The sequence below is a fragment of the Melospiza melodia genome, chromosome 15, assembly GCF_035770615.1.
Source record: "Melospiza melodia melodia isolate bMelMel2 chromosome 15, bMelMel2.pri, whole genome shotgun sequence".
Lineage (NCBI taxonomy): Eukaryota > Metazoa > Chordata > Aves > Passeriformes > Passerellidae > Melospiza > Melospiza melodia.
Window position 1 is genome coordinate 6769156 of NC_086208.1, and position 27484 is coordinate 6796639.

Below are 27484 nucleotides of genomic sequence, written 5' to 3' on the forward strand. Positions count from 1 at the left end.
AACCAGAAAAAAAAATCACAAATCCTACGGCCAGAATGAAAGCAAAAAATCCCAACCCATCTTTCTGGACATTGTGATCTCACTGGTAATGTCTCGCTTAATAAACATGAGGTATTGAAGAAACTTCAAAGAAATGAAGTCATTGATCTTAAAAGGAAGATCTGAAATTCCTCAAAATGTCTATAAAGTCAGCAACCCATCTGTCACTGACAGTGTTGCTTTGAAGCTTATTGCCAGAGAGAGAACTAAAAATCATTGTATATAAGGCAGGAGACTAATTTTTACATTGCTTCCTTTTCTGCAGAAAAATGGTTTTGAACAGTTCTGCATCAACTTTGTAAATGAAAAACTGCAGCAGATTTTTATTGAACTGACACTGAAAGCAGAGCAGGTAACCAGATTTTAAAAATTATTTTGGAATTCACAAATGAGCTATTTCTTTTTCAGCTGGTGGCAAAATCAAGGTGTCATCATCTGCAACAGTAGATCTACCTTGTAAGCAATACAAAGGGAAAGAAAACAACCTTTGTTGTTGGCTGACCCTAAAACTGTGAAGCACATCAGCTGCAGGCGTTTGTTCAGTGCTGGGGTGGTGCAAAGCCAGTCCACCCCACGGTGCTGCTGCAGTCTCATGACTGTGCCCAGGCTGCTGCAGTCTGACTCATGGGCAGGGATGGAAAGCTGCAGCCTGGCTCCATCCCTGGGCTTCCCTGGAGCATGACACACTTTTCACTGGGGATACTTCCCTTCATTTCCTCCACAGCTTTTCTGTTTTTTAAATATATACATTTATAGATTTCATATATATTTTATATGTTTATATTTATGTGTATATATTTATATATGTATATGTGTGTATATGTAAGAATGAAATCGATCAGAGAAATACAAAGATACTTGTAAAAGTATTTGCAGTTCTCTGCTAACAGTCTTACTGCCAAATCTCACTTTTTTGTTTCTGCATGGGAGAGCAGACAGGATGCAGCTGAGACAGGAGCCCTGTGTGCAGTGTGAGCTCAGGGCTGGCACCAGCTTTGGGACAGAGTTTCCAGGAATGCCCAGACACAATTGCCTTTGTGGGGGAGTAACCAGTCATGGCACTGGGTGCACAAGTGACCTGCAGAATATCTACTGAGCCCCTGTATGTGCAGCTGACTTGACTGGGTCAATTTAATTGAATTTTAATATTGATTTTCCCCAGTCTTTCTTTAGGTGTCTTTTTAGATACAGCAGTTGCATACAGAAATAAAAAGCTACATCTTCATTTCATATACATTTCTAAATGTGTTGTCTGGGGGAACTGATCCTCTATGTGCCTGTCACAATCTGAATTTTTAAAATAGATCAGAATGTGGATACTTAGGTACACTGTCAAGATACTGTAAAAGTCATTTTGTTACTATTTGTAAAGTGCTTTGACAATAAATGCAGTTGAAATCTTCCTGCTGTTGTCAGTAACCACGGAAGGGCTGTGAATGACAAAGGAATGTGTGGGGAGAACAGAGTAGGATTCCAATTCATCTTTTAGGCAGCAGAGAGCTGGATTTAACTATCAGTAGGGTCATTTCTCCCACTTCCACCCAGTCATACATTTGGCAAGTCTTCCTGAACATGAGTAGTGCAGAGTTTGTGTCTGCGGAGTGTGTTGTAAATCTAGTGCTACATCTACAGTGCAAAAGAATGTTTGCATCTGTTTTTTTACTTAACAGGAGGAATATGTACAAGAAGGAATTAGATGGACACCAATAGAATATTTCAACAACAAAATAGTGTGTGACCTTATAGAGAACAAAGTGGTAAGTGTTTAGAACAAACAGGTGGAGAAAACAACAAGATTTTTTTTTTCCTAAATATTTGGGCAGCTGCTTTTTCTGTAAAGAAGGTTCATAGGAAAATGCAAATACTGTTGTTCAGTTACTGAGTCATGCTAAGTCTATATATAAATCTTACATAAGATGTCTTATAGGAGCCCTAAGATATGTCATGTAAGATATACCATCCAAAAAGAGAGCTATACCATAGCATGATTGACATGTGACTAAAAAGACAAAATAATGGGAAAAAATTGTGTCCACCACAATACATCATGACCTTACTGACATACTGTACATCAGCTAATGCTCTTTGTGTCCATGGGAGATGGAAGCATCGCCTTCCCTTCCAGGTGCTGTTGCAAATCAAGCAGAAACAAGTGAAGAGACAGTATTGTAGATAAAGGAAATTCTGTGGTTTTGCTCCACAGGCTGTTCTGTAGTCTCAAGTCTTTATGTTCTGTTTTGGGATGGCAACAAATGTTGAGTTGTGCTTTAGGCCAGAAGTAGGATGTTTCTCAGATAGTTCTTTATCCTCATGGAGGCCAGAACAATTTTGAAAGACTGGAGTGGCTTATGCTTACATACACATCAGATTTTGCCCATTTTCTGTCTGTATAAGGATGATTAGCAAGAGAATAAAATTTCCCTCCCAGTCTCAGATATTTAGCTCCAAGTTTGTCAAACTACAGCATGTCCATTTAAATGCTTTCCTCAGGCATGAGTTTACTTTTTGGTGGAGTGAGGAAAGAAACTAAACAGATGTTGAGTGTTTTGATGTTTTTGTTAATGTTTTTCAACAGTAATCACTGTTTCCGCCATTATTTCCTACTGTCATCCCATGAAGTGTCATCTCTCCTTAAACTATTTGCATATTGGTGTTAATCTCAGTTAATCTCAGTTGATTGGAGGGAAATCCTTCCTGACTCTGCTCTAGTGTTTTTGTAGCAAAGACAGTTTTCTGTTTGGGGGAAACAACTGGCATCATAATTTTTTTTCCCCCTCCCTTGAGCTGCTGTTGTTGTTCCCCACCACATTAGAACCCCCCAGGGATTATGAGCATTTTGGATGATGTGTGTGCCACCATGCACGCCGTGGGAGAAGGGGCTGACCAGACTCTGCTGCAGAAACTGCAGATGCAGATTGGCACTCATGAACATTTCAACAGCTGGAACCAGGGCTTCATCATCCATCATTATGCTGGAAAGGTAACCTGAAAATCCTCACTGAACTCTGTGTGTTTATAGGAAGGAGAAAAGTAATGAGAGGAAGGGGGGAGCCCTGCAGGGGGCTGGCTTGGTTTTACACAGCCAGATTCTCCCAGGAGACAGTGTCCCTTCACAGAGCAGGCAGCTTAGGGCAGAAATGCCTTTACAAGTGGCCCTTGCTGGAGAGGGGAGTCTGAGCCTTGCTGCTCTCACAACCAGAACTTAAATGTAATAAATGAGTGCCTCATACTTTCATTATTGTAATCTCATTTGATTATTACAGTAGCAGTAAATTTAAAGAATTCAGATATAAAAGTGATGTTTAGGTGATGATATGCCAGTAAAACTGGGAATATAATGTGCAGTTCTATCTTCTTTGGATTTATTTCTCAGAGTATTCATTGTTTTCTGCAGTTAATAACAATGAATCCTTACTACGCAAAAACTTTTCTTAGTAAAATTCAGTATTAAATTCACTTGTCATGTTCCATTCACTGGTTCCATTAGTGTTTTTAAATTTGACTTTAAATGGAATTTATATTAAAGGATGAAGCTCCTTTGTTTGTTATGAAAAAGTTTAATAATACATGCTAGACTTGAGTGCTCACTGTGGTATCTTAAGTTTTACCAGACTAACCAAAAAGTACAGAACAGCAACTGATGAGGACAGAATTTAAATTTTCTTTAATTATTGGGTTCTCAACTTACCACAAACAATCAATTTCCACCTTGGCCCAGGTATCTTATGATATGGATGGATTCTGCGAGAGAAATCGGGATGTTCTTTTCACGGACTTGATTGAACTCATGCAGAGCAGTGATTTGTACGTAAGCAAACCTTGCTTGGAGCAGGAATGCTGTGGTGGTTTGGAGGGCACAGAGGGCCACACTTCTCTGCTTTGCACCTGCTGACTCCTGTGTGTAACCGTGCCCATGCCCAGTGCTGCAGGACAGCAGCAGCACTGCATTACCCTGACCTTCATTCTGCAGATTGGACCAAGGGAGGCACTGTCAGAACCAAATGCTGTAATGGCAGCTTTGTTTTGGCCTCAAGCAAAGCCATCAGTGCTCTGGCTCCTCTCAGAACAGGCACTGTTTTGACAAAGTAACTTTCTTGGTGATGTATTTTAATTAATTGCTGCTTATTTTTTAAGAAGTGTGCATTTCTTCAAGTCTTCTAGGTATCTGGTGTCATGGCTTTCAATGCTCACCAAAATAGCAAAGGGTCTCTGTGAGGAATGAGGCTCATGGAAAGTACTAACCGTAAAATAGATTTGATATAACTCAAGAGTAATAGAAATAGCTATTTATATTCTGCTCAACTATCAACTTTTACAGCATATTCCTTGACATGCCTGCATTGAATTGTCTTTCTATGCCAACCCTGTTTTATAAATTCTTTCCTAGGCCTTTTATAAAGGCTCTGTTTCCTGAAAACCTTCAAGTGGACAAGAAGGGCCGTCCTACCACTGCAGGCAGCAAAATCAAAGTATGTCTCCTGTTGCAGTGTTGGTGTGGGTATATGTGGTTGTGTGTTTGTGTATGAATAGCTAAATGAATTTTTAAAAGTATTTTCTTTTTTACTGTCCTGATATTTTTAAAGATAAATAGATATTAGGAGTATCTTCATGGCAAAGTGATGCATTGTTTCAGCATTGTTAGAATTGTTCTGCCCAGCATCAGTGTTCATTAGATGTTGTATTCAGGTGCATCCTATAGCAGTGAATTTTCAAAAGGAGCAGTTGATGGTTCTTGCATGTGCATGATGAATGAGCCACCTCACTCAGCTTCTGATGTCCTGCACTAACTGCACATAACTGGTCTCTGCAGTGCAGAAATGCCTGACCCAGCACCCACCCAGTCAGCAGCAGTCTCTGCTGACCACAGAGTGCCTGGCCTAAGGCAGCAAGTGCTGCAAGGCCAGCCTCTGTTTGGAGACTGATTGTAGGATAAACACTTAGATTACACATGACTTGCAAATCAATATTTTACCAACCTCTCTTCTCACATTTCACCCTGACAGGTTCACTTGATGCATTTGCTCCATATTTTTATATAGAAGTTCTAATGTATGACATATCTGGAGATAATGGTCCCTCCTATTTACTGATAAGTTTATTATCAGGTGCAGATTATCCCAAGACACTTTGGTTGTTGGAGAAAGACCAAAGGCACCTGTGTCTAGCCAGTGGAGTCATCAGCAGATGGCTGATAATTGTAAGATTCCCTCAGGATTTACCCTTTCAGCTCAGATCCTGTTGCTTTCCTGTGTTTACAGAAACAAGCCAATGACCTTGTTGGCACCCTGATGAAGTGCACACCCCACTACATCCGCTGCATCAAACCCAATGAGACAAAGAAGTCTCGGGACTGGGAGGAGAGCAGGTATGGAGCACAGAGTGTGTGAGGAGAGGCAGTGCTCGTGGTCAAAAGAGGCCACAAAAATTCATAATTTGTAATTGTACAGCCTACAAACAGAACTGCATACTCTAAACCATCAGAAATGAAATCTGGCATGACCTCTTCTAAACTTTGAAGATAAGTGCTGGTCACTTGGTCTAAATCAGCACTTGGTGTGTGCAGCTCTTGGCTTTTCTCCTGCCAGTTACGAATAACCAGCATTTGCATGAGTAACACAACCAGTATATCGGTTTTCCATGTAAAGTGTACACACCAAATGTATTATGATCACTTCTAACTTTAGCTTTATGCTTTGAAAATAGCTTCTATTAAGAAGCTGGAAAGCCAGAAGGAAATCTGTATCTGCTTTTATGTATCAAACTTGCCCAAAAGTGTCTATAACCAGCAGTGGAGAAGAATGTTTTACTTACATTTAATTAGCCAGCTCTTAAAAAATAATAGACTGGAATGTCATATCAAGTGATTATTAGACATTAAATAGCGGTCTAAATGATCTGTTTGGTTTATCACATCTGTTTTAAGGCATCTTTAACTACATGGTGCTTGTAGCACCTTCCTCTGGAAAAGATGCTGCTCTTTTTGCACTGGGGTAGGTGCTCAGTGGGATGTGTAAGCTGTGCGGGGCTTTAGTGTAGGTTGCGGTAGCATTCGTTATTATGTACCAAGTACTTCTGAAAATGGTAAAATTGCTGATAAAGCAAGTGGTTATTTTTATAATGGTGAAACAGCTTGCAAAGTCTGATGAAAAGCATTCTTGGACAACCCCAGCAGAATTCCCTTCCTGCCTTTCCAGCAGACCAGCACAGTCACATGCAGATGGAGAGCACTTACAGAAGCTCTTGGGACTGCACTCCAAAGTCTCACTGAGGGCTTAGCAGTAAATGTAGACCCTCTTTAGCTTTCCCACCCTGAAAATCCTGCTGTGCAGCACTTCCTTTTCTGCTCTCACTGGGGACCAAAGGAGGAGACGAAGTGATCCTGGGAAAAATATTTATAAAACTTATAGTTAAAAATTGAGGGGCTTCTAAAATCAATCATTTGCATATTGGGAAACAGGCCTGTTATTGTGGAAGGTGTTGCTAGGAAACCAGTGAAACAAATACAGTCCTAGTCCTGAGAAAAAGACAGCTTTCAGGAAACCCCTTCAGGAGCAAAAATGGGCAAGGTTTCTTCTTGATTTCCTATAGTGAGGATGGTGTGTTACCAGTAGCTGCTGCATTTGCCAAGTGAAATACAAAGGATTGTGTACTGTCAAGCTCAGACAGAAATGGAAGTGCTGCTTACAGTGATAATCCTTCATCCCTGTTTAAAAATTCCAACATTCTTAATTTTCAATCTGTTATTGCCCACCTATTGTGCTAGGACTTCACTGGGGCAGTTAGTGACAGGTCTGGGGAAGAGAAGTTTATATGCATGTGACAATTCAAAGTTAAACCTAATATTGTTGTTTCTCAAATTTACTGTGAAAAGGATTTGCGAGAAATAAAAAGCATAGAGTTTATGTAATACCTTGCTGATTGGTGGATTTAATTTTTTTGTTTTATTTTCTTGTGTGGTCACCTAATTCTGCATGATATACAGGCTGCCGTAGTCAGTGCAATGGGAGTAGCAATTTGCTTATTAGTAGCAGGTTTACTAGACCGTGAAACTGTAACTGAAAAAGGAAAAACCCTTTCACAAAGCTGCTCTTACTGCATGCTCACAGAAGCCATGGAACTCCACCTTTCTGCTGCTGTTGAATAACTCCAGAATATTTAGCACTGAAACATAGGCTTTGTGTAATATCTAAAGCTTGTATAATACCTTAGTTAGTCCAGAAATTGGGGTGTTCTTGAAATGTGTTTTTGTTCAGGTCCTGGCACAGCCACTTGGACTTGTATTCAAAACTGCTGCATTAGCTGAATTCCCAGACCCTGACCTGCTTGAGGTTGCTGCCTGAAGGGAGATTTTCAGTGTGTCTTTTCTCAGAAAGGAAAGGAAAAAACCAGAAAAATGTCTCAAATTCTCTGGTGCTGGACACTGATACTGGCAAGACAGTAAGAAAATGGGAGTAGTACTGTGGCTCCAGTGCATTATTCCAGATGTGAACAGGAGGGAAAGCTATAAACAGGAAAATGCATTTTTGTCCACCAACTTTGTACTGTACCAGAATTCTTGGAGTGGGTACAAAATATACTTGATTCCTTGAACACAGCAAGATTAAAATGTGTAGTAGTCTTTATTTTAAGCTAAAAGAGCAATATCACTCATCATTTAGTAAAATACCTCTCAAAAGTGATCTTCAAAAGGAAGAAATAACTAAAGAAATTTTGTCATTTGTAGCAAGGGATTTCAAAAGATTTTTCCCTTCCTACTATGAGTCATTTGAAAAAAAATGGGCAGTACATTTTATATTCAAATTTAACTTTGTAAAATAGCTAGAGAAATAACATTGAATTAACTGAGAGTTTCAGGATTTGAAAAACCTTCTGTAAAATCAGAGAAATAGTAAGCAAAACAAAAAAATGGCTTATTACAGACTCACTTTTAAAAAATTATATGTAAACAGATGGGCTTTTATGTACTGTTTGTTAAATGTGCAGGACTAAAACCTTAAAAACTGTTATAGTTCAGACTGAAAGCTAAAGCTTTTATACTTTGCTCTGTAGAAGAACAGCAACAGAATGAAAAACTGACCTTGCTTCTTGCAGCATATGACTTAGATAAGAAAATTAAGAAAATGCAAAGGAAATCAGCAACTGGAATTCTTCAAATCAAATTACCAAACATTAAGCAGTAGACTATGTAAGGATATGTGGACTAGCAGGATATGTAAGAGGAAACATAAAATCATAAATGTGTCACAGGTCTAGAAGGAGGAAAAAGTGCAAAATCTTTTTTGTTTTGCTGTTTTTCTGCTTTGCATTTCATGGGCACATCCTTGTTCCCTGATTAGAACCTGGCTGGAAGTGCTTGCTGAGAGGCAGCTCTGCTGGTGTTGGGATAATGATGCTTCAGTTGCCATGTGCAGCAGAGTTTCTCCACAGCCATTAACGCTTTCTGTGGGACTGGTACTAGCTCAGCTTTTGTTTGTAATTTAAAATGTGCCATGGATGAGTCATCCATTACTGGCTGTAGCCAGTTTTGTGCCTATCCTGAACCCTTCCTTTGCAGCGTGGTAAAATGAGGAGGTATTCTGGCTTTTCATCAGTATGCTGACCTGGCTTTCTTCTTTCTCATTCTTTGTGTAGTGAAGGTTTGGCATCAGGGGCTTTTTCCAGCCATCACATTTGGTCTTTTCTCCATAACAACGAGGAAAAATATGTTACTATGTTGCTGTTTGAGCTATGTAAAGCATAGGAAAAACCTTCAGAAGAGAACACAAAACAATTTCCCAATCCCTTGGATACCAGCTGTGTAATTGAATCAGTAATAGTTACTTGGCCTTTTATGAATTTTTATTATTACCTAAGAAATTTATACACAAATTATTTTGGAGATGGGAAGTTAAACTAGGAACAAATGATAAAGCTAATATGCTACATATATTTCAGTGCTGTGATCTACCTGCATGGAATATCTTTCATACTATGCAGTGTGCAGGGTAACGTGCAAAATGAGATTCATTTACCTGTGCATGAATTTTAACAATCAACAGTTAAATATGACTCAGATGTTTAAGAATGCCTCAATCCACAAGTATGCTGAAATCAAATGGATTTTAAGCCTTGCATTGTTTTTGTCCCCAGGGTAAAACATCAAGTGGAATACTTGGGTCTGAAAGAAAATATTCGAGTCAGAAGAGCTGGCTACGCCTACAGACGGGTTTTCAAGAAGTTTCTGCAGAGGTAGGTAGCACTGTTTAGAAGAATTGCCTAAACAACAGCAGGGTTGTTTACATGATGAGGAGACAACCAAAAGGTTGCCAGTTTTGAAACCTTCCCATTTCTCCACATGTGCCTTGTTCAGTGATCTCCGTTACACAGAGATTTCAAAGTGCTTCAAAGCCTGGCTTTGTGTTACTGAAAGTACTTCATCTTTTCTGTGAACTTGCCTAAGCCTCAGTATTTGTAGTGCTATGAGAGGGTTCCTCAGAGTTACCGAGTTCAAGGAACTGATGCAGTCCCTGAAATCTGAGTGTCCAACTGCAGGCCCTTGTCTAAAATGTTACTGCTCCACTCTCCCCATGACAGATAGAAGGCAGGTAAAGAAATCCACACGTGCCATTCACCATTGCAGTGTAAAGAGTAACCTCAGCTCACAGAACTTGTTATCCTTCCACTGGTGTTCTGACAGCTGGGAATGGCACAGCTCAGACCTCTGCAGCTGCTCTCTGAATGAATGAAAGCAAGTCAGAGCTCTGCAAGATCAGTCCTGTTCTCGGTGTCTTAGCACCAGCTGTTACCATGATTAACTACCTCCATTAGCCAATGAAATCCTCTTAAATAGGAGCAGTTTCAAGGTTTATACAACATTCAGCTTCTGTTCTTCAGAAACTGGACACATGCAGCTAATAAGTGCCCAAACAGGCTTTATGTGATAAATCAGCTTTTGCTGGAAGTTGTTGCATTGAATTTGAGGGTGTTAAAAACCCAATCAGTTTTTGCAAGGAATGGAGTGTAGTTAATCAAACAGCACAGGACAAAGCCATTAGTAATCCCTCACGATAGTACCAAGAATATTCTAATAATGCAGTAACAGCCAGACCTAAAATCTCTGAAAGTATGGACTTCATTTTCACTGAACAAGTATAAATTCCTTTTTCTTTATGACTTTCAAGCCTAGATGTATAAACATGAACATGCTACAGGCTATGTTACTGAACACAGACTGTTGCTGAGACAAATAACAGATTTATACTGTGTGTTAAATCTAGCCTGAACACAGACTGTGAGGGCTGGGAGTTCTGCACAGAGGAAAGCTACATGGTACTTCTGGATCCACAGGCAACTGGAACTCCTCTTATGGAATTCATCCTTTTGTTTCAGATTAATTAACTTTGTTAAATTTAACATTTTGTTATGAGTAAAACTCTTCCTGCACCCTTTCCATTCACAGTTCCTAGCATCCAGAACAAGCTCTGTTCTGACCCCCAGAGTCAGTGTGAGTAAAATGGGGCTGAGGCATGGGATGACAGGAAATGCATGCTTGTACACTTGTTTTCATTGGGCGTGCCTTGGCAGCTCCATGCAAGTGGAGATTGCTGGGCTGAATAGACTTTTATGTACAAAATTTACATTTGCATGCAAAAAGCCACAGTCACTGAAAAGGCCTGTGTGTTCCCAAGCATAACCAGTCTGAAAGCTGAGCTCCCACTCCCTGCTCAGCCTCAGACCTAACTGCTGACTGGGAGTTTGTAATACCTATCTGGGGGCAGTCATGATTTGAAATTGTTTCAGAAGCATGTTAAGAACACATTTAGTACTTGTGCTGAAATCATCTGCAAGATCATATTACACAAGTTTAACAAGCCTGGATTCATGGATAGTGACATGACTGTTTCATGGGGAGCATGCACGAGGACACTGAGGTGCCATTGCTGAGCAGCAGTGAGCAGTCACAGTTGTCACATTATCAACCTGTGAAATGCTTAAATAGTGCATGTTCTAGAATTATCTGTTTGTTCTGCCCTCTAGACTTGTCACAGCAGTAAAATGTATGAAGTTAATTTGATGAAAAAGGAGAATTTCAAATCTGTTCTTACTTTGTACCCAAGAGCTCTTCACATATTAAAAGGTCTTGAATCACGTTTTCCCCTATGCCTTCTTTTGCAGCTCAGGAGATGTAGGAGAGAATTTGTAGCATGCTGAAATATCATGTCTCAGTCTCTTGTGTGGAAGGTAGCAGTTTCAAACACCTTTATTCACCTCAGCTCCTTTACCTTCAGACTTGGTCACACCCACCTACACAGCTGCACTGTTGGCAGTACATGATGAGCCTGCAAAGGAGGCTGGTAAATAAATGAGCTGGGAGTTACTTTAAGTTACAACTCCTTACTGTGTTGCATCTGTTTATCCCATAATACTGATAAATCACATAAACATGTATGTGCACACATAGTCTAAACACAGACTGTGTGTAATACACTGCCATATTTAAGGTGGTGTAAGAGCTGCATCATTACACTGTCCAGCAGAGTACCTGAGCATTTGTTAACTGAGAGATTTGAACAGGAGAACATCAGTGGTTTGAATCCTACTGAATTATTCAGAAGTTACTTTCTTTTCATGCACCTTCTATTCAGAGGTGTTTGGGTTTTGTGATACATTTCTTCTTAACTGTTTGCTATTTCTGTTTGTGTGGTATTGTTACTTAAATTGCATGATACTGTTCCTGCTTCTTGGCTGGATAACATTTTAGATATGATGATAACAGGTAATCAACATTTCTTTAATCTATTTTCCAACAATTCCTTGTCTGATTTTTTGAGAACATTTTATTAGGAGCTGCCTAAATCATCTTAGGAACTTGGGAATTACAACAAACCAACCTCCATACTTGATCACTTTTTTCATGTGTTGAATGGTTCTACTAATAAGCAAGATTTAGTTTACATCACTTAAGTATGCCTAAGGCATTGAAAGGAAACTGTCAAGAGTAATTATAAGATTTTGGGAAGAAATTTGTCTCAATATATTTAGTTGTTCTCCAGTCTTGTCAAAGGAGCCTAGACAGGTGCTGCCAGAGCAGTTCCTTCCCCACAGACAGGCTGGGGCAGCTAAAGCCCAGCAATGCTCCTTTGGTGGGCAGTGGAACAAGGCAGCTTTGTAACTCCAGCCTGGCAGCTCCAAAGCCCAAGTGAAGCCTGGAGAAGTGGGCAGTTTAAAAGGGGCTGCAGCCTGGCATTACTTCATTCTCAATGCTTACAGAGGACACCATGAGAGAGAGGGCTTCATGCTTCTTTCTGTCAAAGTTAGAGCACTTCCCTGCTCCTTGGGCCCCTCTGTGGGGTCAGTTCCCAGAGTGCCCTCAAGGTAGCACCAACATCTCTGTGGCTTCTTCTTGCACCAGAGGCCAAGCCAGAGGCTTCCTGGGATAGAACCAGCACCGCTCCTTGCTAAAGGCAGCCCAGCTGTTGAGCAGGTGGGTTAGGAAAACAAGCTGGTCACTTGCTTAGAAACAGAAAAGACCTTTGTAAGAGTAAGAGTGAGAAGGCTTGAGTGAGGAATTGGACATGTGCTTGGGAACCAGCTCAGAGTACCAAGGATGTAGCTGCTCAAACCTGGCCCATAGGTCATTGTCGGTGAATAATCTCACCCTGGACTTAAGCAGATTCCAGCAGAACTTTGTGCAATGAACTGCTGCAGTTAGCAGACAGCATCTGGAAGTGGGAGATTCCAGGGCATTGTTGTTCTCCTCAGTTCCTTGGTCTCACTAAACAAGAAACATCTTAATACTGTGCATCTTCACACACACCAAGCTCTGAGTGCTGCTGCCATCGTCACCCTCCCCCAGGGTAGTGCTGGCCAAGAGTCAGTGGTGTTCTGCTGCTGCTGTTTGACCCCAGGTTTTAATCTCTTCTTCTTGGTGGTTTAAGGTATGCCATTCTCACCAAAGCAACCTGGCCCTCGTGGAAAGGAGAAGAGAAACAAGGAGTCCTCCACCTGCTTCAGTCAGTCAACATGGATCCTGACCAGTACCAGCTCGGCAAGTCCAAAGTCTTCATCAAAGCTCCAGAGTCTGTAAGTGTGCCAGAACACAATTCTTTAATTATGCAGCTGTTTGCTGAAATTAAAGTCCTGCCTGCCAAGTTGAGCATGATACCTGCTGAGGTGTGGGAAGTGTAAAAATCTGAGACAAGCTGAGCCTGTCTATCACAGAGCCTCTGTGAAGGGCACACTACATAAAGTCACTGCAGGGTTTTGGCACTTAATAGAGGGAGAATTAAATGCATCAAGAAGAAGAAAAATAGGTTATGAAGATGCTTTGGTATCAAGAACATTGGTCCTCTTCTCATAACAAGAATTATTGATCAAGGTAGAATAATCCCAAGGGATGGTAAGGACAGTAAATCAGTGTTCCAGAATGACTGCAATTTGAAATCCCAAAGAGAATATTAGGGAGGCATCACAAGGCTGGTTTTATCCTGTGCCTACTAAGTTGTGCAAAATCTGTTGGAAAAAAGTTTGCTTACTGTGCTGTTCAGGAAAGTTGCTAAGGAAAATTTGTGCTCTGCTCACCCTGATGTATTCCTGGTGCATCAGGAGCAATGGGCCTTACTTTGTGTAGCACATCTTGCAGCTGAGCATCGTTTTCTTGGTGCTTTGTCTGAAGTTACATGCTAAAACAAAAGCTGAACATTTCTGTAGCTGCTCTAGGAACATATATTTTTCTAATAATTCGGGCCATGATGCTGCTGTGTCCAATCACATGGGAAGGTATTTCTTAAAGGCAGAAAAAGGATGTTTCTCCAAGGCATAATAGAAATTTTGTTGTTTCTACCATAAAAAAGGTAAGATATTGTTCAGGAGTAATGGGATTTACATTCCTGCTTGCATCTGGGAGACGTGTTTATACACCACAGCATGCAGTGCTTGAGGTGTTGGATATTACAGTTCTTCAGGTGGCATATTGGCACAGCAGGAAACTATTATGGGATGGATCCTACTTGGTCATGGCAACAACAGCCAGCCAGTTCTGAGGGAGTGTGAGCTTTACCTGCTTCCTGTGGAGCATGGCTGTGGTTTCTGGAGATTATTGGGAGTTTGGTCTTCCACGTTGGTGTGGTTTCCTGGTGTCTGTCCTGTACAGTGGCCAGGTGGCAGTGCTGCCATGGGATTGATGGATCCCGTTCCCCTTCAGCCAGAAATGATCTGTAACCCAACCTGAGTGCTGCTGGCTCCTCTGAGAGGAGGACATTGCTGCCCAGTGGAAGCTTCTTCCCATCCCAGTGCATTTCTGTGATGCTAAGTCCTGCTTGCATGGATGTTCATTTAATGGTGTATGTGTGAGTTTTACTGAGGGGCAATTCTGCAGGTTAGGACAACATGAAGTTGACTGGAAATTTTTAGGGGTTGTGTTTCAATTTTAATTTTAATTAATGCTTTTAATTACTATATATGTTTTCTTTTTTTTTTAATGCCATGAAATCTCTTTGTAAGTAAGTACCAAAATGAGTCTGGCCTTTTTTATTTTATGTTGAAAATATTTTTACAAACTGAATATTTTAAAGAGTGATTTATCTTTTATTAAGAAAGACAATCATCTCTCATCTTATATTACTGAAATATTGGGGAGGATCGAATTGCTTCTGAGAAAAATAATCTTTTAGATGGTAAATGAAATTTTTTCTTTCTTCCACCAAAAAGAGCACCTGTTGTGGTTAAAGATAAAAAATACTTGATTTGCTTGAGAGTGTAAGAGGAGGCTTTATAATATATATTTTAGGAAAGGGTCTGTGCAATATCTTTATTTCTGTGTAGTTTAAGAACTGTATTTTAGCTCAGTGATTTAGTTGAACTTCTTTAATGGTGACCTTCGGCTGCAGATGATAGATTATTTTGCACTGAGATTTTGCAATTAACGTTATTGTTAGAGAAATAACTCATGAGTGTTCATGAGAGACAGTCAATATTGTCACTGTAACCTGAATTACATGGGGTTGGTCATGCCCCTGCTGCAGCTGAGGATGTTTTTGCATCAGGAGCTCTCATAGCTGTGCTGAAACCCCAACCAGTGCTTGTGTTCAGGAAGAGATTTAAAAAAAAAATTAAATAAGTTTGCTGTAGATGGAGAATTGCCAACTGTGAAATAAGGTTTTATGGGTGGCAGAAAGGCTTCATTATTTACATTTCCATCACACACCTGAATAAATAACTCTGTACAGGAGCAAGTGAGGTTCTGTGGAAATGGTTTGCACCAGATCGAGTTTCCTTTTTCAGATCAATATGAACAACTGTTTTTCTAGGTTTGCATGGTTCAGACCATCAAAGTAAAAAAAAAAGAAATCCTAAAGCCAGGTTTGCTTCTCATATACCCATTTTTGCTAATTACTCCTTTGAGTATTTAACATACAATGCAGGGAAATAATAAGCAACAGTCATGTTGGATTGAATGCTGCAATTTAGCCAAATGCTTGTGCTCCCGATAAGATAAAAATCCCATTTCACTGAAGTATGTAAAGGCTGTAGTGAATGTCCTGTATCCTACAATAATTATGAAGTTGTTTAAAATGCATTAAATTTACATGTATTTTAATAGGACCTGGGATTCTCAAAAAAGGGGCTCCACCTTCCATTCCTGTTTTAAAAAAATAGTATTTTTCTCTTGATTTCTGATATTTTAGACCTTGCTATGTCATTCTTGTGAATTATAAGGTCATAGTTACAAGTCCTGCAGCCAGCTGACAACCTTCAGTGGTGAGAAGGAATGGAGCCAGTGGACAGGAGGGTGTGAAATTCAGCCAGGGAAGAAAGTTGCTTGTGAACAGTTGTGTTACACATGGCATAGATCCCCACAGGCATGATAACATTCTGACAAGACAAGGAGGAATTTTGGAGAATGTGTGGAGGGAGACTGAATAAATGGCCAGTGGAGAACCTTGCATTGTACCAGTAGAATATTTCAGGGAGAATCCATATTCCTCTTCCTTCATCATGGGGTATGGAACTTAATGGATAGACTGGTAAGAGCCACAGCCACTCAAGCAGCAGAGATTTCTTCCAGAGCCTTCCAGAAAGGCTTCCTTAGCATTCCAGTCTCAGATCCCACAGTTGTGGAAGAGGAGCCAGCTTGGATCTAGAGTGAAATGCACTGGAGAGTTGTCAAAAGTAAAATGCAACTTTTTCTTGAACTTTGCATGTAAAATGTCTGCCCCACCCCACTGTCTCTGTACAGCTGTTCCTGTTGGAAGAGATGAGAGAGAGGAAGTATGATGGGTATGCCAGGGCCATCCAGAAGGCCTGGAGGAAGTATGCAGCCAGGAAAAAATACGTGCAGATGAGAGAAGAAGGTAGGTCAGAACTTCTGGTGGCAGGGACTGCACACACACGGTTCCAGGAACAGAAGGAGGGACACAAAGAGGGGCAAATCCCTCTCTGTAGGCAAAAGTTGCATTGCAGGTGACTGTCTCAGAGTGATTGCACTTTGTTGGAGCCCTGCAGTACCAACTGAGGAGGCTGACTGCTCTGCATGCTTGGACTGCACAGTGTTTTGCTCTGAAATCAGAGCCAGACTGAGTAGGACAGACAGGGGAGGCAAAAAAAGAAAACTTTCCACAGTTACACAGAATCTGAGTAATCTGTAGGTGATAAGATCAATCCATGGACTCTCCTGGGACTTAAGTGTGCACGACCTGGGCTGTGTGAATGAACGTGCTGGGTTTGGAAGGGTTAATCTTTAATTTATAGCACTGTGAGAAATTTCTTCGTTCCAGAAGTGCTCCTAAGTAACTAGAACTACTGAGCTTGCCATCAGTGTATTTAATTAGGATTGGATTTAATGATCACATACATCCTTACCTCAAGTATGTACTGAGTAGCAGTGCTTCACTGTTTTTCCATATTACAAACAATGAGGTTCTCACTTCCCAAGAAATTCTGTGTGAAAGTTGGCTCTTAGAGACCATGAGTTTAGGAAACCTGGTAGATGCTGGTAATCAATGTTTATGTTTTGTATTTAGCATCAGATCTGTTGCTGAGCAAGAAGGAGAGAAGGCGGAACAGCATTAACAGGAATTTTGTGGGAGATTACATCGGCATGGAGGAGCACCCCGAGCTGCGCCAGTTCGTGGGCAAGAGGGAGAAGATCGATTTTGCAGACACTGTAACTAAATATGACAGGAGGTTTAAGGTGGGTGGAACAGCAACATCCCCTAAAGACCAGTTCTGCTCTGAGTCAGAGCTGTCTTCACCATCTCGTGCCAGGAACTGCCCAGCTCAGGGCCATACCAGGCAGGACACAGCTGTGTGTTCCCAGTGCCCAGGGCACAGCTGTGTGTTTGCAGTGCCCAGCTCACAGCTGTGTGTTTGCAGTGCCCAGCTCACAGCTGTGTGTTTGCAGTGCCCAGCTCACAGCTGTGTGTTTCCAATGCCCAGCTCACAGCTGTTTCCAATGCCCAGCTCACAGCTGTGTGTTTCCAATGTTGTGTTTCAGAGCGTGAAGCGAGATCTCGTCCTCACTCCCAAGTGCATTTACCTGATCGGGCGGGAGAAGATAAAGCAGGGCCCAGAGAAGGGCCAGGTGAAGGAGGTCTTGAAGAGAAGAATGGAAGTGGAGAGAATTCTTTCTGTTTCTTTAAGGTCAGCAACTGCAATGTATTTTTTCCATTAATAGAGCAATTTGATTGATGAAATGGGAATTGTAAGCTTTCTTTTTGAATTTACTTGCTTTAGGTTTCAGACTTGCTTCAGTGACCTTCATATTTCCAGTTTATCTCTAGTTTAAAAATCTGCCATTATTGAAGAAAAGGATTTTAACTGTAAATTTAATAGCACATGTTTTTTTGCTAACAGTAATTACTGTAAAATTACTAAGTAGTATTCCTGTCTCTCAAAAGGGATTGTTTCAGCTATTCCATTATCAACTCCTGAAAAAAAAATCAAACCTGTTCTCAGAAAGCAAGGCTCTGTAATAAATGCTGCTTGGACTTTGTTATATTTTTAAAACTTAACCATGAGTACTCTGCAAATGTCATTATTAATGCTGGCTGTATTTGCTGATGACATTTTAAACTGGATGCTGTATGCTCTGATTTCCTTGCAGCACCATGCAGGATGACATTTTCATTCTACATGAACAGGAATATGACAGTTTGCTCGAATCAGTCTTCAAAACAGAGTTTTTAAGCCTCTTGTCGAAACGATACGAAGAGAAAACACAACAAAAACTACCTCTGAAATTTAGCAATACGTGAGTTCTGGCTTTTCTCAATGGGCATTTAGGGATAAATGGTTTGTTCTTGCTGCCAAGGCAAATGATTGAGTGTGAGTTGTACTTTATTTACAATACTAGGAGGTAGCACAGTGTCAAACCCTGCATGTGCAAGGGTACCAGACTTGTCAGAGTAACAGGTTAGGATTTACTAGGGGCACTTTACACTTCCCACTGTGTGTGTGCATGGAGAGCTGCCTTTGTTCTCCTGACAGGGCAGGGCCTCTGCACAGCTGCTGCTGGCTCCTGGCAGGAGCAGGGTGCATCCTCTTCCTTCACCTTCACCTAGGAGTGCAGACATCTCAGTGAAGAGTTTGAAAGAATTCTGGGCACATAATGTAGCACTCTGAAATGCTGAAGTTTGTTGTGGGTACCAGGGACTGCAGGGCGAAAGAATAATTCTAAGGAGGCCTCACTTAAGTAAATGATATTGGGAACATTATTTAGAAACAAGTGTGAAAACCTAGAGCATGTCTGATGTGCACTTCGGCTGTGAGGACATCCTGGAAACAGTCCCAGCAAACATGTGCTTTTGTTAATGCTTCCACCCATTAAGGAAATCAGCAACAGCAGGCCTTGGATTTGTATGTTTACTTTATTGCCTTCAAAAAGGTGGAGGAATTACAAAAAGCAACAGGAGATCACTAATTTTGTTTGGAAAGGGTGTAGAAGGATAACTGAAGTGAGGAATATAACTCTAGCATACATTCCTGTACACTGAGAATGCAAAGCCAGGAGTAAGTGTCATGTATTGAGTTCCAAAACCCTGTCTGAGTACAGTTCAGAGCAGATGGGTAGTGTGGAAATGCTGGGAAGGAGAGTGTGTGTGTGTGTGTGTGTGTGTGTGTGTGTGCACCTTTATGGGAAATAATGTGAAGGGTCTGAGGTGTGTGTGTGTGCAGAGCTGTCCCTTAGAGCTCAGCACAGGCCCTGCCCCAGGGCAGTGCAGAGCCAGGCACAGGGTGGGGCTGTGCCTCTGACTGTGTGCAGGGCATGGCCACAATCAGCAGAGGCAGCACAGAGGCACTGCTGGCTCAGGGCTGACACATCTCCTACTTGAACCTTTGCACATTTTTGTTCAAAGCTCACTGTCCTCTCCAGGGCATCTTAAACTTCCTTTGAGAAGCTGTACCAGGAAAGTTAAAACATAAATTACGAACATTGTTTTAAAAAGCATGGAAAAAAGATTTAATTATGTGGTTATGTCAGCTGAGTCATTCATGGAATGCAGATTCTCAGTCTAAGCTTTTAATTTTATATTTCTAAATTATCTGCTGCCAAGCAATACTACCTTGATTTGATGTAGCAATTCTGTTTTTTTTTTATTTGTGTGTTCACATGCTTCTATCAGACTTGAAGTGAAGCTGAAGAAGGAGAGCTGGGGGCCGTGGAGCAGTGCTGGTTCCCGACAGGTGCAGTTTATGCAGGGCCAAGGAGATGTGGCCATTCTCAAGCCAAGTAATAAAGTGCTGCAGATCAGCATTGGACCAGGGCTACCAAAGAATTCCCGTAAGTAGGAATTTCCTCTGGAAATTAGGGGTTTGTAAAATCAGAGAATGGTTGACTTTTTCTACCCATGCTTGGCTCTAGCCTCATCATTTGTCTGTAACACACAGAGATCCTAAGGATTACAGCAGAGTTCCTTGCTGCTCTACAGCTGTCAGTGGTCCTGCCCTTGTTTACTGTAGTTGCAAGAAGGCTTTGCTTTATATCCTGAGGCTGAACTGGATCACTAAAGGGAGAATATCCCAAAGTCATCCTTTTTGCACCTAATGCTTTGTAACAGCCTGGCCAACCCTGCAGGAGTCAGATTGCCTATTCCTGAAGATCAGCTCTTTCTGATCCCAGAAGAGGGGCTCTGGCAGCCAGCAGGCCTTACCTCATTAATGTTACTGTGAAGGAGTTACAGAACGTTGCTGGTTTCTTCCAGGTCCTACAAGACGGAGCCTGAGCCAAGGCAGAGGATATTCCAGTAGGTCTCAAAATCAGACTTATCCTATGAGAGCTGCACCACCTCCTCCAGGTAAGTCCTCTTAGCTTGGGCTGAACAGAATTCCAGGTAAAGGCTCTTGGTTTTCTCCTGTCATCTAGCAATTTTTACCCATTAAAAAAAGATTATGGTAACAGTTTAATTTTCTCTGTCAAAGACCCTGCCTGGAAAGCATCTGTTTGTAGGCATTTGTGTCTTGCTGGATATTCCCCCACAGCTGTCCTGCTTGGTGTGGATGTTCAGACACTTGGTATAAGCCACTCAATCTAAACCTGACCTTGCAGCCTTCTCCAGAGTGAAGGGTACAGGCTCTGTGCTTATCAAGCCATGGACAATGCTTTGCAGTGAAACTGCTTTAGGGCCAGCAGAGCACAGAATGCAGTTGTGTCTCATTGTGCTGCCTGTCAGACACGTTCCAGCTCCTGTGTGCTGGGACACAGCAGCTGAGCCAGTGAGCAGCATGGCTCTTTCTGCAGGGCACTGATGTCATCAGGGTGTTCCACTTCTGCCCTGGGCAGATAGGATTCATTTTGCTTGTGAATTCACAGGGAAGAACAATATTCCATTGACCCAGCATTTCCCAAGAGGTTTTTTTTTACTTACACTCCCAGAGTACTTTCTTTTTAACAAAGCCTTTCAGTCAGCTGCTGTTTATTGAGAAGCACAATGCTAATGGTGGAAGTTAGGGGCGTGACCAGTCTCGGTCACCAAATTAAAGAGACAATTCCAAATCCTCACAGCTGTATGAGTCAAACTAACAACTGTGTGACCTGCTAGATCAGTAGTGAAGTGGGAAATTACTGTAAGAGCTGACCTGTGAGTGTTTGTGCAGCATCAGTTAAAGCAAGGACAGTCTGGTTTCTATTTTCAAAAACTGTTTCAGCAGTTTTATAGCTAGAAGAATTGCTACTGCTGAAGTTAAGTGCTGTGATGACCCTCAGGCATTGGCTATCACATTTAAAAGGTGAGTAGAAGGCTTTCCTACAAACCTCTCTGTAGGTTACAGTGGCTTTGGTTGTTTTTTTGAATGTTAAACTCTCTTGGAAAGTAGCCACACATAGCTGGAAAAACAATTGCAGACAGGTGTTACAAAAGAGTTCCAGTTAAAATGCTCACACTTTCAAGGGGTTTAAAGCCATGTCATGATTTGGGCAAATTCATTCTTGAAAGTCCCAAACAATTATCTGGGTTCTGCTATTTTCACATCTTGTTTTGAAATCAGTGGTGCAGTAGCTGAACAGAGTGTTCTGTACAGGTTCAGAACAACCCAAACCTTTATTAACATCACCATAATGTCTGTGCCACCCTGGCTTGGATTGCACAGTGGGGGTTTTGCAGGAGTTTCTGACCCTTAGTACTGCCACAGCACCCAGAGAACATCAGAAGCAAAGAGCAGCTGTTGGAAGCAGCAAGTTTTCCCTGTAAAGGTGCTGTGATTGTGAATTCTCCTCTCTGCACAGCTGTTCTTTCTGCTCATGTTTAGCAGGCATAATCGCAATGGCAGAGCAGAGGCTCACCCATGTGAGAAAACTGATTTTTAATCGAAGCATAGCTCCCCTTTTGTTCCATAGGAGTTTTAGGAATGTAAAACATCCAGATTTGGGCTCTTTAGGCCCTGATACTGCAGGTAGCTCAGACATAGGTGGGTTTGCTTTCAATCAGAGGGATAATTATGTATTTAAAGGCATATACCCATGTCAGTCCTAGAAAATGCAAACTCCTTTCCAACTACCAAAATAGCATCAAGGCATTTTTTAAAAACAAAACAACAAAAAAGCCCAAACACCCCCCACCCACATGCTTGTTAAAATAGACAAATATTTATAGCAACTTAATAAAACAATCAAATTCTTTGAGCATATGGTAGACTGAGTTTGAACTTCAGAAGAACAAGAAATTTGGATATGAATTAGCTATGGATATGATTAATTATGATTATTATAAGCAGCTTTGGACCCTTATCTGGATATCTGGATAAAATATTGTGCAGTGCTTTAGAGGAGTTGGTGGTACCGTGTTACCTGAATGGAACTCAGCTGAGAGCTAACCCTTGTGCTTGCTTGGAACACCCAGGGCACAAGTCTTAAACCTGAGCACGAGTCCATGAAGTTGGCAAGCCAAAAGAGATTGTCAGCAGCCCAGAAACTGGGTACAAATCAGCATTTCAACATGATTTTGTGTTTGGGTTCCTTGATAGTGGGGCTCTGTTACAGCTGAGTCTGACAGCAAGGCCACCAAAGGTTCCCTCTACTGAGCTGGAGTTTGGGCTGCACCCAGTCACTCTTTATTTACTTGCAGGTCAGCAGCAGAATGGAGTAATAAATCCCCCCCAGGGTGCAGCCCATGCCCAGATGCCAGGAAATCAGTGGGCCAACCAGAGGAACCTGTACACAAACATGACACGACCGGCTTTACCACGGCAAACGTCAGGAGGATCAGGCAAGATTTCACAGCAACCACAAAGCTTGGATTTCTTGAAAGTACCTGACCAAGGAGCAGCTGGGTAAGATTTTACATTGACTCTGATAAGAAGATGTCCATTTTTACAAATATTTCTACACACTCAAACTGTTCATGACTGATACACTCTGTGCATCAATGACCAGCCTGTACTATTGATCTGTACTCAAAGGTTATCATCCATTCCATCAGATCCCAAACCATACTCCATCCTAGACCCATAGGAATAAAGGTGAAGCAGTTCTGGTTTAGTATCTTAAATTTGAATGTTGAAGGCCTTAAAAAATGATGTTTTTAAGTGACCCCACAGTTTCTGCTTTAACTCAGCCCTTACTCCACTCTCTTGTAGAACACAGTGGAGCTTTACTGTAGTGGGAATCTTAAGTGTCACTTAATTGTCCAAGTCTGCTGCCTATTCAGCAGTTCTAGGAAAAAAAGGAAAGAATTTAGTTTAGAAGAAGCAGTTTGCTGATGACTCCCGTGATCTGCATGAAGGGGGGTTCTTTGAGCCAGCAAAAGTACATTTATTTCTAACCATATCAAGAGCAACTTTTTGTGCCAGCAGCCCTGTCTCAGCCGTCAGTCAGCAGAGAAGCTCCTGGGCAGGAGGAGTGTTTATTGTTTATTTATTGTTCTGCACTAAATGACCCTGTTGGCCTAAGCATTATTCTGCTGTGTTATCCACCAAGGCTGATTATTAAGTAGATTAGTTACAATGTAAGTGAGCATTACAGACCTCACAGTTATCAAACAGTAACATAATGTGCACAGTTGATAGATTTTGAGAGTCAGAAGTGCACCCAAGGGTTCCCAAGGAAAAGCTTTCCAGTTCCTAAACACAGAGCCCTTCAAGCAGGGTCAGGCATGTCCAGAGGTCTTTGCAGTTGTACTAAATGCAGTCATTTTACCCCCACTGTGCCAAGGGTCAGCCATAAGATATTTCAGGCATATTTAGAGCTTTTCTTTGTTAAAGATTAATCTTCAAATAAGAAAGAAATCAGAAAGAAATAGCCACTGCTACTTATTTTACCACTTTCAATCTCATCAGCACATGCTAACAGACACATCTCTATCTTGTAATAACTTCATGGCTTTTAGTGATGAAAGGTTCTTGTCACATGTCAGCTTCTTCCTTAACTCTTTTACTAATATTAGACTTTATTTGGTCTTGAGGCTACAGTTTGTGTAACAACAAAAACACATCAGCCCCAGGATAAAAGCAAAACCCAACATGCCAGCTGTTCTGCAGCAGTAACAAACCCAAGTACTCTTAGGAAAGTGACATTCCCAAGGCTGTCTTCCTGAGCATTATGAGCTCCTTTATTAATACCCTGAAAAGAAACAATATAACTGCATTCAGCAGCGGATTTCAGACACAGTTCCTTTACAAAAGGAAGCTGTGAGCTGGAAGAGGTGTGGCTTTAGTATTTCAAAACCAGTGATATATAAGTAGATGCAATTTTTAAGGAGTACAATTGGGTTTATTTTTAGCAAAGCTGTAAGGAGGATACAGTGATACTAACAATCCAGTGCAGGACCAAGATTAAAATCAGCAGGCTGCCCCCCGCAGCAAAACATCTCATTCAAGATAGTGGAGTTCTACCACAGCTGCACAAAAGCTGAGCTGTTCTCCACTGTGCTGAATTCTTTAATTTCTGTACCTAGGTCTAGGTCTCCACAGTGTTTCCTACCCTGAGCAAAGGCAGTAAGTAGATGCTGAAGAACAGGAGAAAAATCTCTCCCCTCATAGATACACTGAGAACTGAAGTGCTGTTATAATCCACACTTATCTTATTTTCTGGTACAGTTCACTACAAAGTTAGAATCAGAGCTTTACTGACAAAATTAAGCCTAGGACTTCATGTAGGTAACTGTAACCCTGTCCTGCAAAAGCCATGTTACATTATCATGGCATTACTGACATGATCACAATTCATTCTCCTCCACATCATTCCATTTTTAGTCATTCATATTATTAATTTTAAACTGACATACTGAGTCTAATACCTGTTCTCTCTTCCAGCCTTTATTAGCTGATGAGCTGGCAAAAGGCATTTCTTCCCTCTTTCCCTTTCCTAATCTTTGGAGTGGTCACAGCTGTGACAGTTTGTGCAGCATCTTCCTTGCTGCTTCAGAGTTGGCTATAACAGAACAAGTCCATAGATGGCCCTGGAAGCTGAGGGAACTTAAAAGAGATGCAAGTGTCTGTTACAGCTTAGTCACAAGAATGGTAAAGTAGCAAGCCTGTGAGCTAGAACTTTGTTTTTGATACTGAGAAGTGAATCACTGGTGACACTGGGGCAAGGGGAGAGACATAGCCTGAGCTGTGCAGATACCAAGATATGCATGAACTGCATGCACACATTCGTTTCCATTTCAGCTGGGGCAGTAAATGTCTTCTAAGCATTGGAACTGCTGTTGGGAACTCATCCATTTCCATAGGAAAGAAATGGCAACTCTGTCCCTTTCACAGGGAAGTCTCGCACCGCTATTTTTAACTGTAGTGACATTCAAGAAAACGCATTTTCCCTTTGTGTGCCATTGTTTGCAATGAGTGCATTAAGAGAGGGGTTGCTGGGGCTGAGGATGGGGTCTCACAGCCCTGCTGTGCGTGGCAGGGTCCGCAGGCAGACGTCGAGCCGGCCGCCGCCCGCCGGGGGCCGGCCCAAGCCGCAGCCCAAGCCCAAGCCGCAGGTGCCGCAGTGCCGCGCGCTCTACGCCTACGACGCGCAGGACACCGACGAGCTCAGCTTCAACGCCAACGACGTCATCGACATCCTCAAGGAAGGTACGGACACAGGGCTGCCACTAACAAACACACTGGGCTCTGGGCACGGGGAGCTGGGACGGGACCTCCTGAGCCACCCCTCCTCATCTTCTCTTGTTGGGCGTGCAAATTCCCATACTGGCCCAGGGGGCAGAGAAGCCTCCACCCCAGTCCAACCTCTTCACTCAACAGCATGTCACACAGACCACACTGACTACTGCAGAGCTGTACACTTAGCCAGACACTAATTCTGGCTCTAGAGGAAAATTAGCCTAAGTCACACCTGTAGCACAAGAAGCAAAATGTAATTAACTGGTTCCAGCTCCGGGTCTCCAAAGCATCCTCCTCAAGGCAAAATGATGTGGCCAAAAGATGAACACACTCCAAAAATCCTGTCACCTCATTCCTTCCCAGAAAGGCTCTCACTAAGTGGGCACAGCTTTGCAAGGTTGCCCCAAGTACACAGAAATGCTTCCAGAGCCTCACTCCTTACCTTGCTGTCCTTGTTACAGATCCTTCTGGCTGGTGGACAGGAAGACTACGAGGGAAACAAGGACTGTTTCCCAACAATTATGTCACGAAGATTTAAAAGACTGTCAGAGAAAACTGGTGTGAAGGTACCAGTGGTTGAAGATGTTTCCCCTGCCTTTAGGACACTGTTCTTCCAAGGTCTGCCTTCTCAGCAGTATTTTCACCAGTAAATTGTGTATGAGCAGGATGAGTTTCCCACAGTACAGACTTTGATTTTTGTCTCAGCACCATACAGCAATGAACTGTCCAATTATTTATTATATTTAAAACCTGGTTTAAACACCTAGAAGAATGCTCAGACCTACCATCTTCCTGAAACAGGTGCTTTACAGCCTGGAACCAGGGACTTCTAAAGGGGTGTATTTATTAAGTGCCTTCAGCTCAATATCAGTAACCTTTTTAATTATCTACTGAAGATAATGTTGAATGCACATTTCCTCTAATGCAGATCATTCTGGGGAACATGTTAATAAGTATGCTGCTACATGTCAAAAAGATTTAGGCTCATTTGGGATATTACCATCTGAAAAACTACTGTGATGGTCTATTTAATTCTGTACAGAGATGTAATGGAACTGGTTTGTGTTTGCAGGTGTGTTAGGGACTCCAACAGGCACTGTAAGACTTTAAAACAGAAAACCACATAGTACTGTATGATAAACAATGTTGCCTTCTTCAAGATTTATATTATAATATGGCTGGCCCATGTTGGATTTATGTTTAATACTCTACCTGTTATAGGAAGTGTCTTTATGCAGAGCTGTACATTTATAGAAATAGTTATATACTGTATATAAAAACTGGTTATGATAGAAACATGTATAAATGTATAATGCAGTAGTCCACTGTTCTTATGAGGTAGTACTGCTAGAATTTTTATGCCAGGTACTTACAGATATGCACTACTCCTTCTCCTTTTAAATAGCAAAAGCACAGGTCTTACTGCCCAAGTCTGATTGCCTCCCCCAGAGTGGCTGTTGCTTGCCCTGCAGTTCGGAGAATTCCTGCTTTGCCTTCTGATCCTCCATAAAATAAAACAGAGGATGATCAACAGGTTTGTTCTCTGTGAAGTTTGTTCTCACATATACAAACAAATCCCTTGACAACAATGGCTTCAGGATTTTACTGCACTGACTTCTAAAGAATCCCTTTCTTCACTCCAAACCAAATTATTTTCCCTATGCCCAGCTGCAGTGACATGCATTTCATTCTCTCATCAGTTAAAAAGCCCTGCAGATGCTGGTATTAAAAGTTGCATAAGCTTTAAATACAGCTGAAATTCTTGAATCCCTCCCTCCCAAACCATTGCCTACATCTAACTTAGGTACAAACTCCATCTTCTACAGCAGCTGTTTCTGGGAGCCAGAAATGAGGACCTCACTCCAAGGCAGGAATAATACCCAGACAAGGAATGAGGCACATTTTTCAGCAGACAGTTTGCAGCAAG

General features: G+C 41.7%; 1 protein-coding gene across 1 annotated transcript in view; it reads left to right on the forward strand.

The window, feature by feature from the left end:
* Positions 1–27090, forward strand: part of MYO1E (myosin IE) — a 76429-nt gene extending 49339 nt beyond the window's left edge. The window contains 17 exon segments of the mRNA XM_063169568.1: positions 305–391; positions 1710–1796; positions 2852–3019; positions 3758–3843; positions 4427–4508; positions 5298–5404; positions 9169–9267; positions 12957–13101; positions 16256–16370; positions 17040–17209; positions 17513–17658; positions 18122–18268; positions 19641–19798; positions 20220–20312; positions 22578–22782; positions 25358–25527; positions 26019–27090. Of these exon segments, the coding sequence (XP_063025638.1) occupies positions 305–391; positions 1710–1796; positions 2852–3019; positions 3758–3843; positions 4427–4508; positions 5298–5404; positions 9169–9267; positions 12957–13101; positions 16256–16370; positions 17040–17209; positions 17513–17658; positions 18122–18268; positions 19641–19798; positions 20220–20312; positions 22578–22782; positions 25358–25527; positions 26019–26095 (2142 nt within the window). The 3' untranslated portion in view covers positions 26096–27090.
* Positions 27091–27484: the final 394 nt, after the last annotated feature.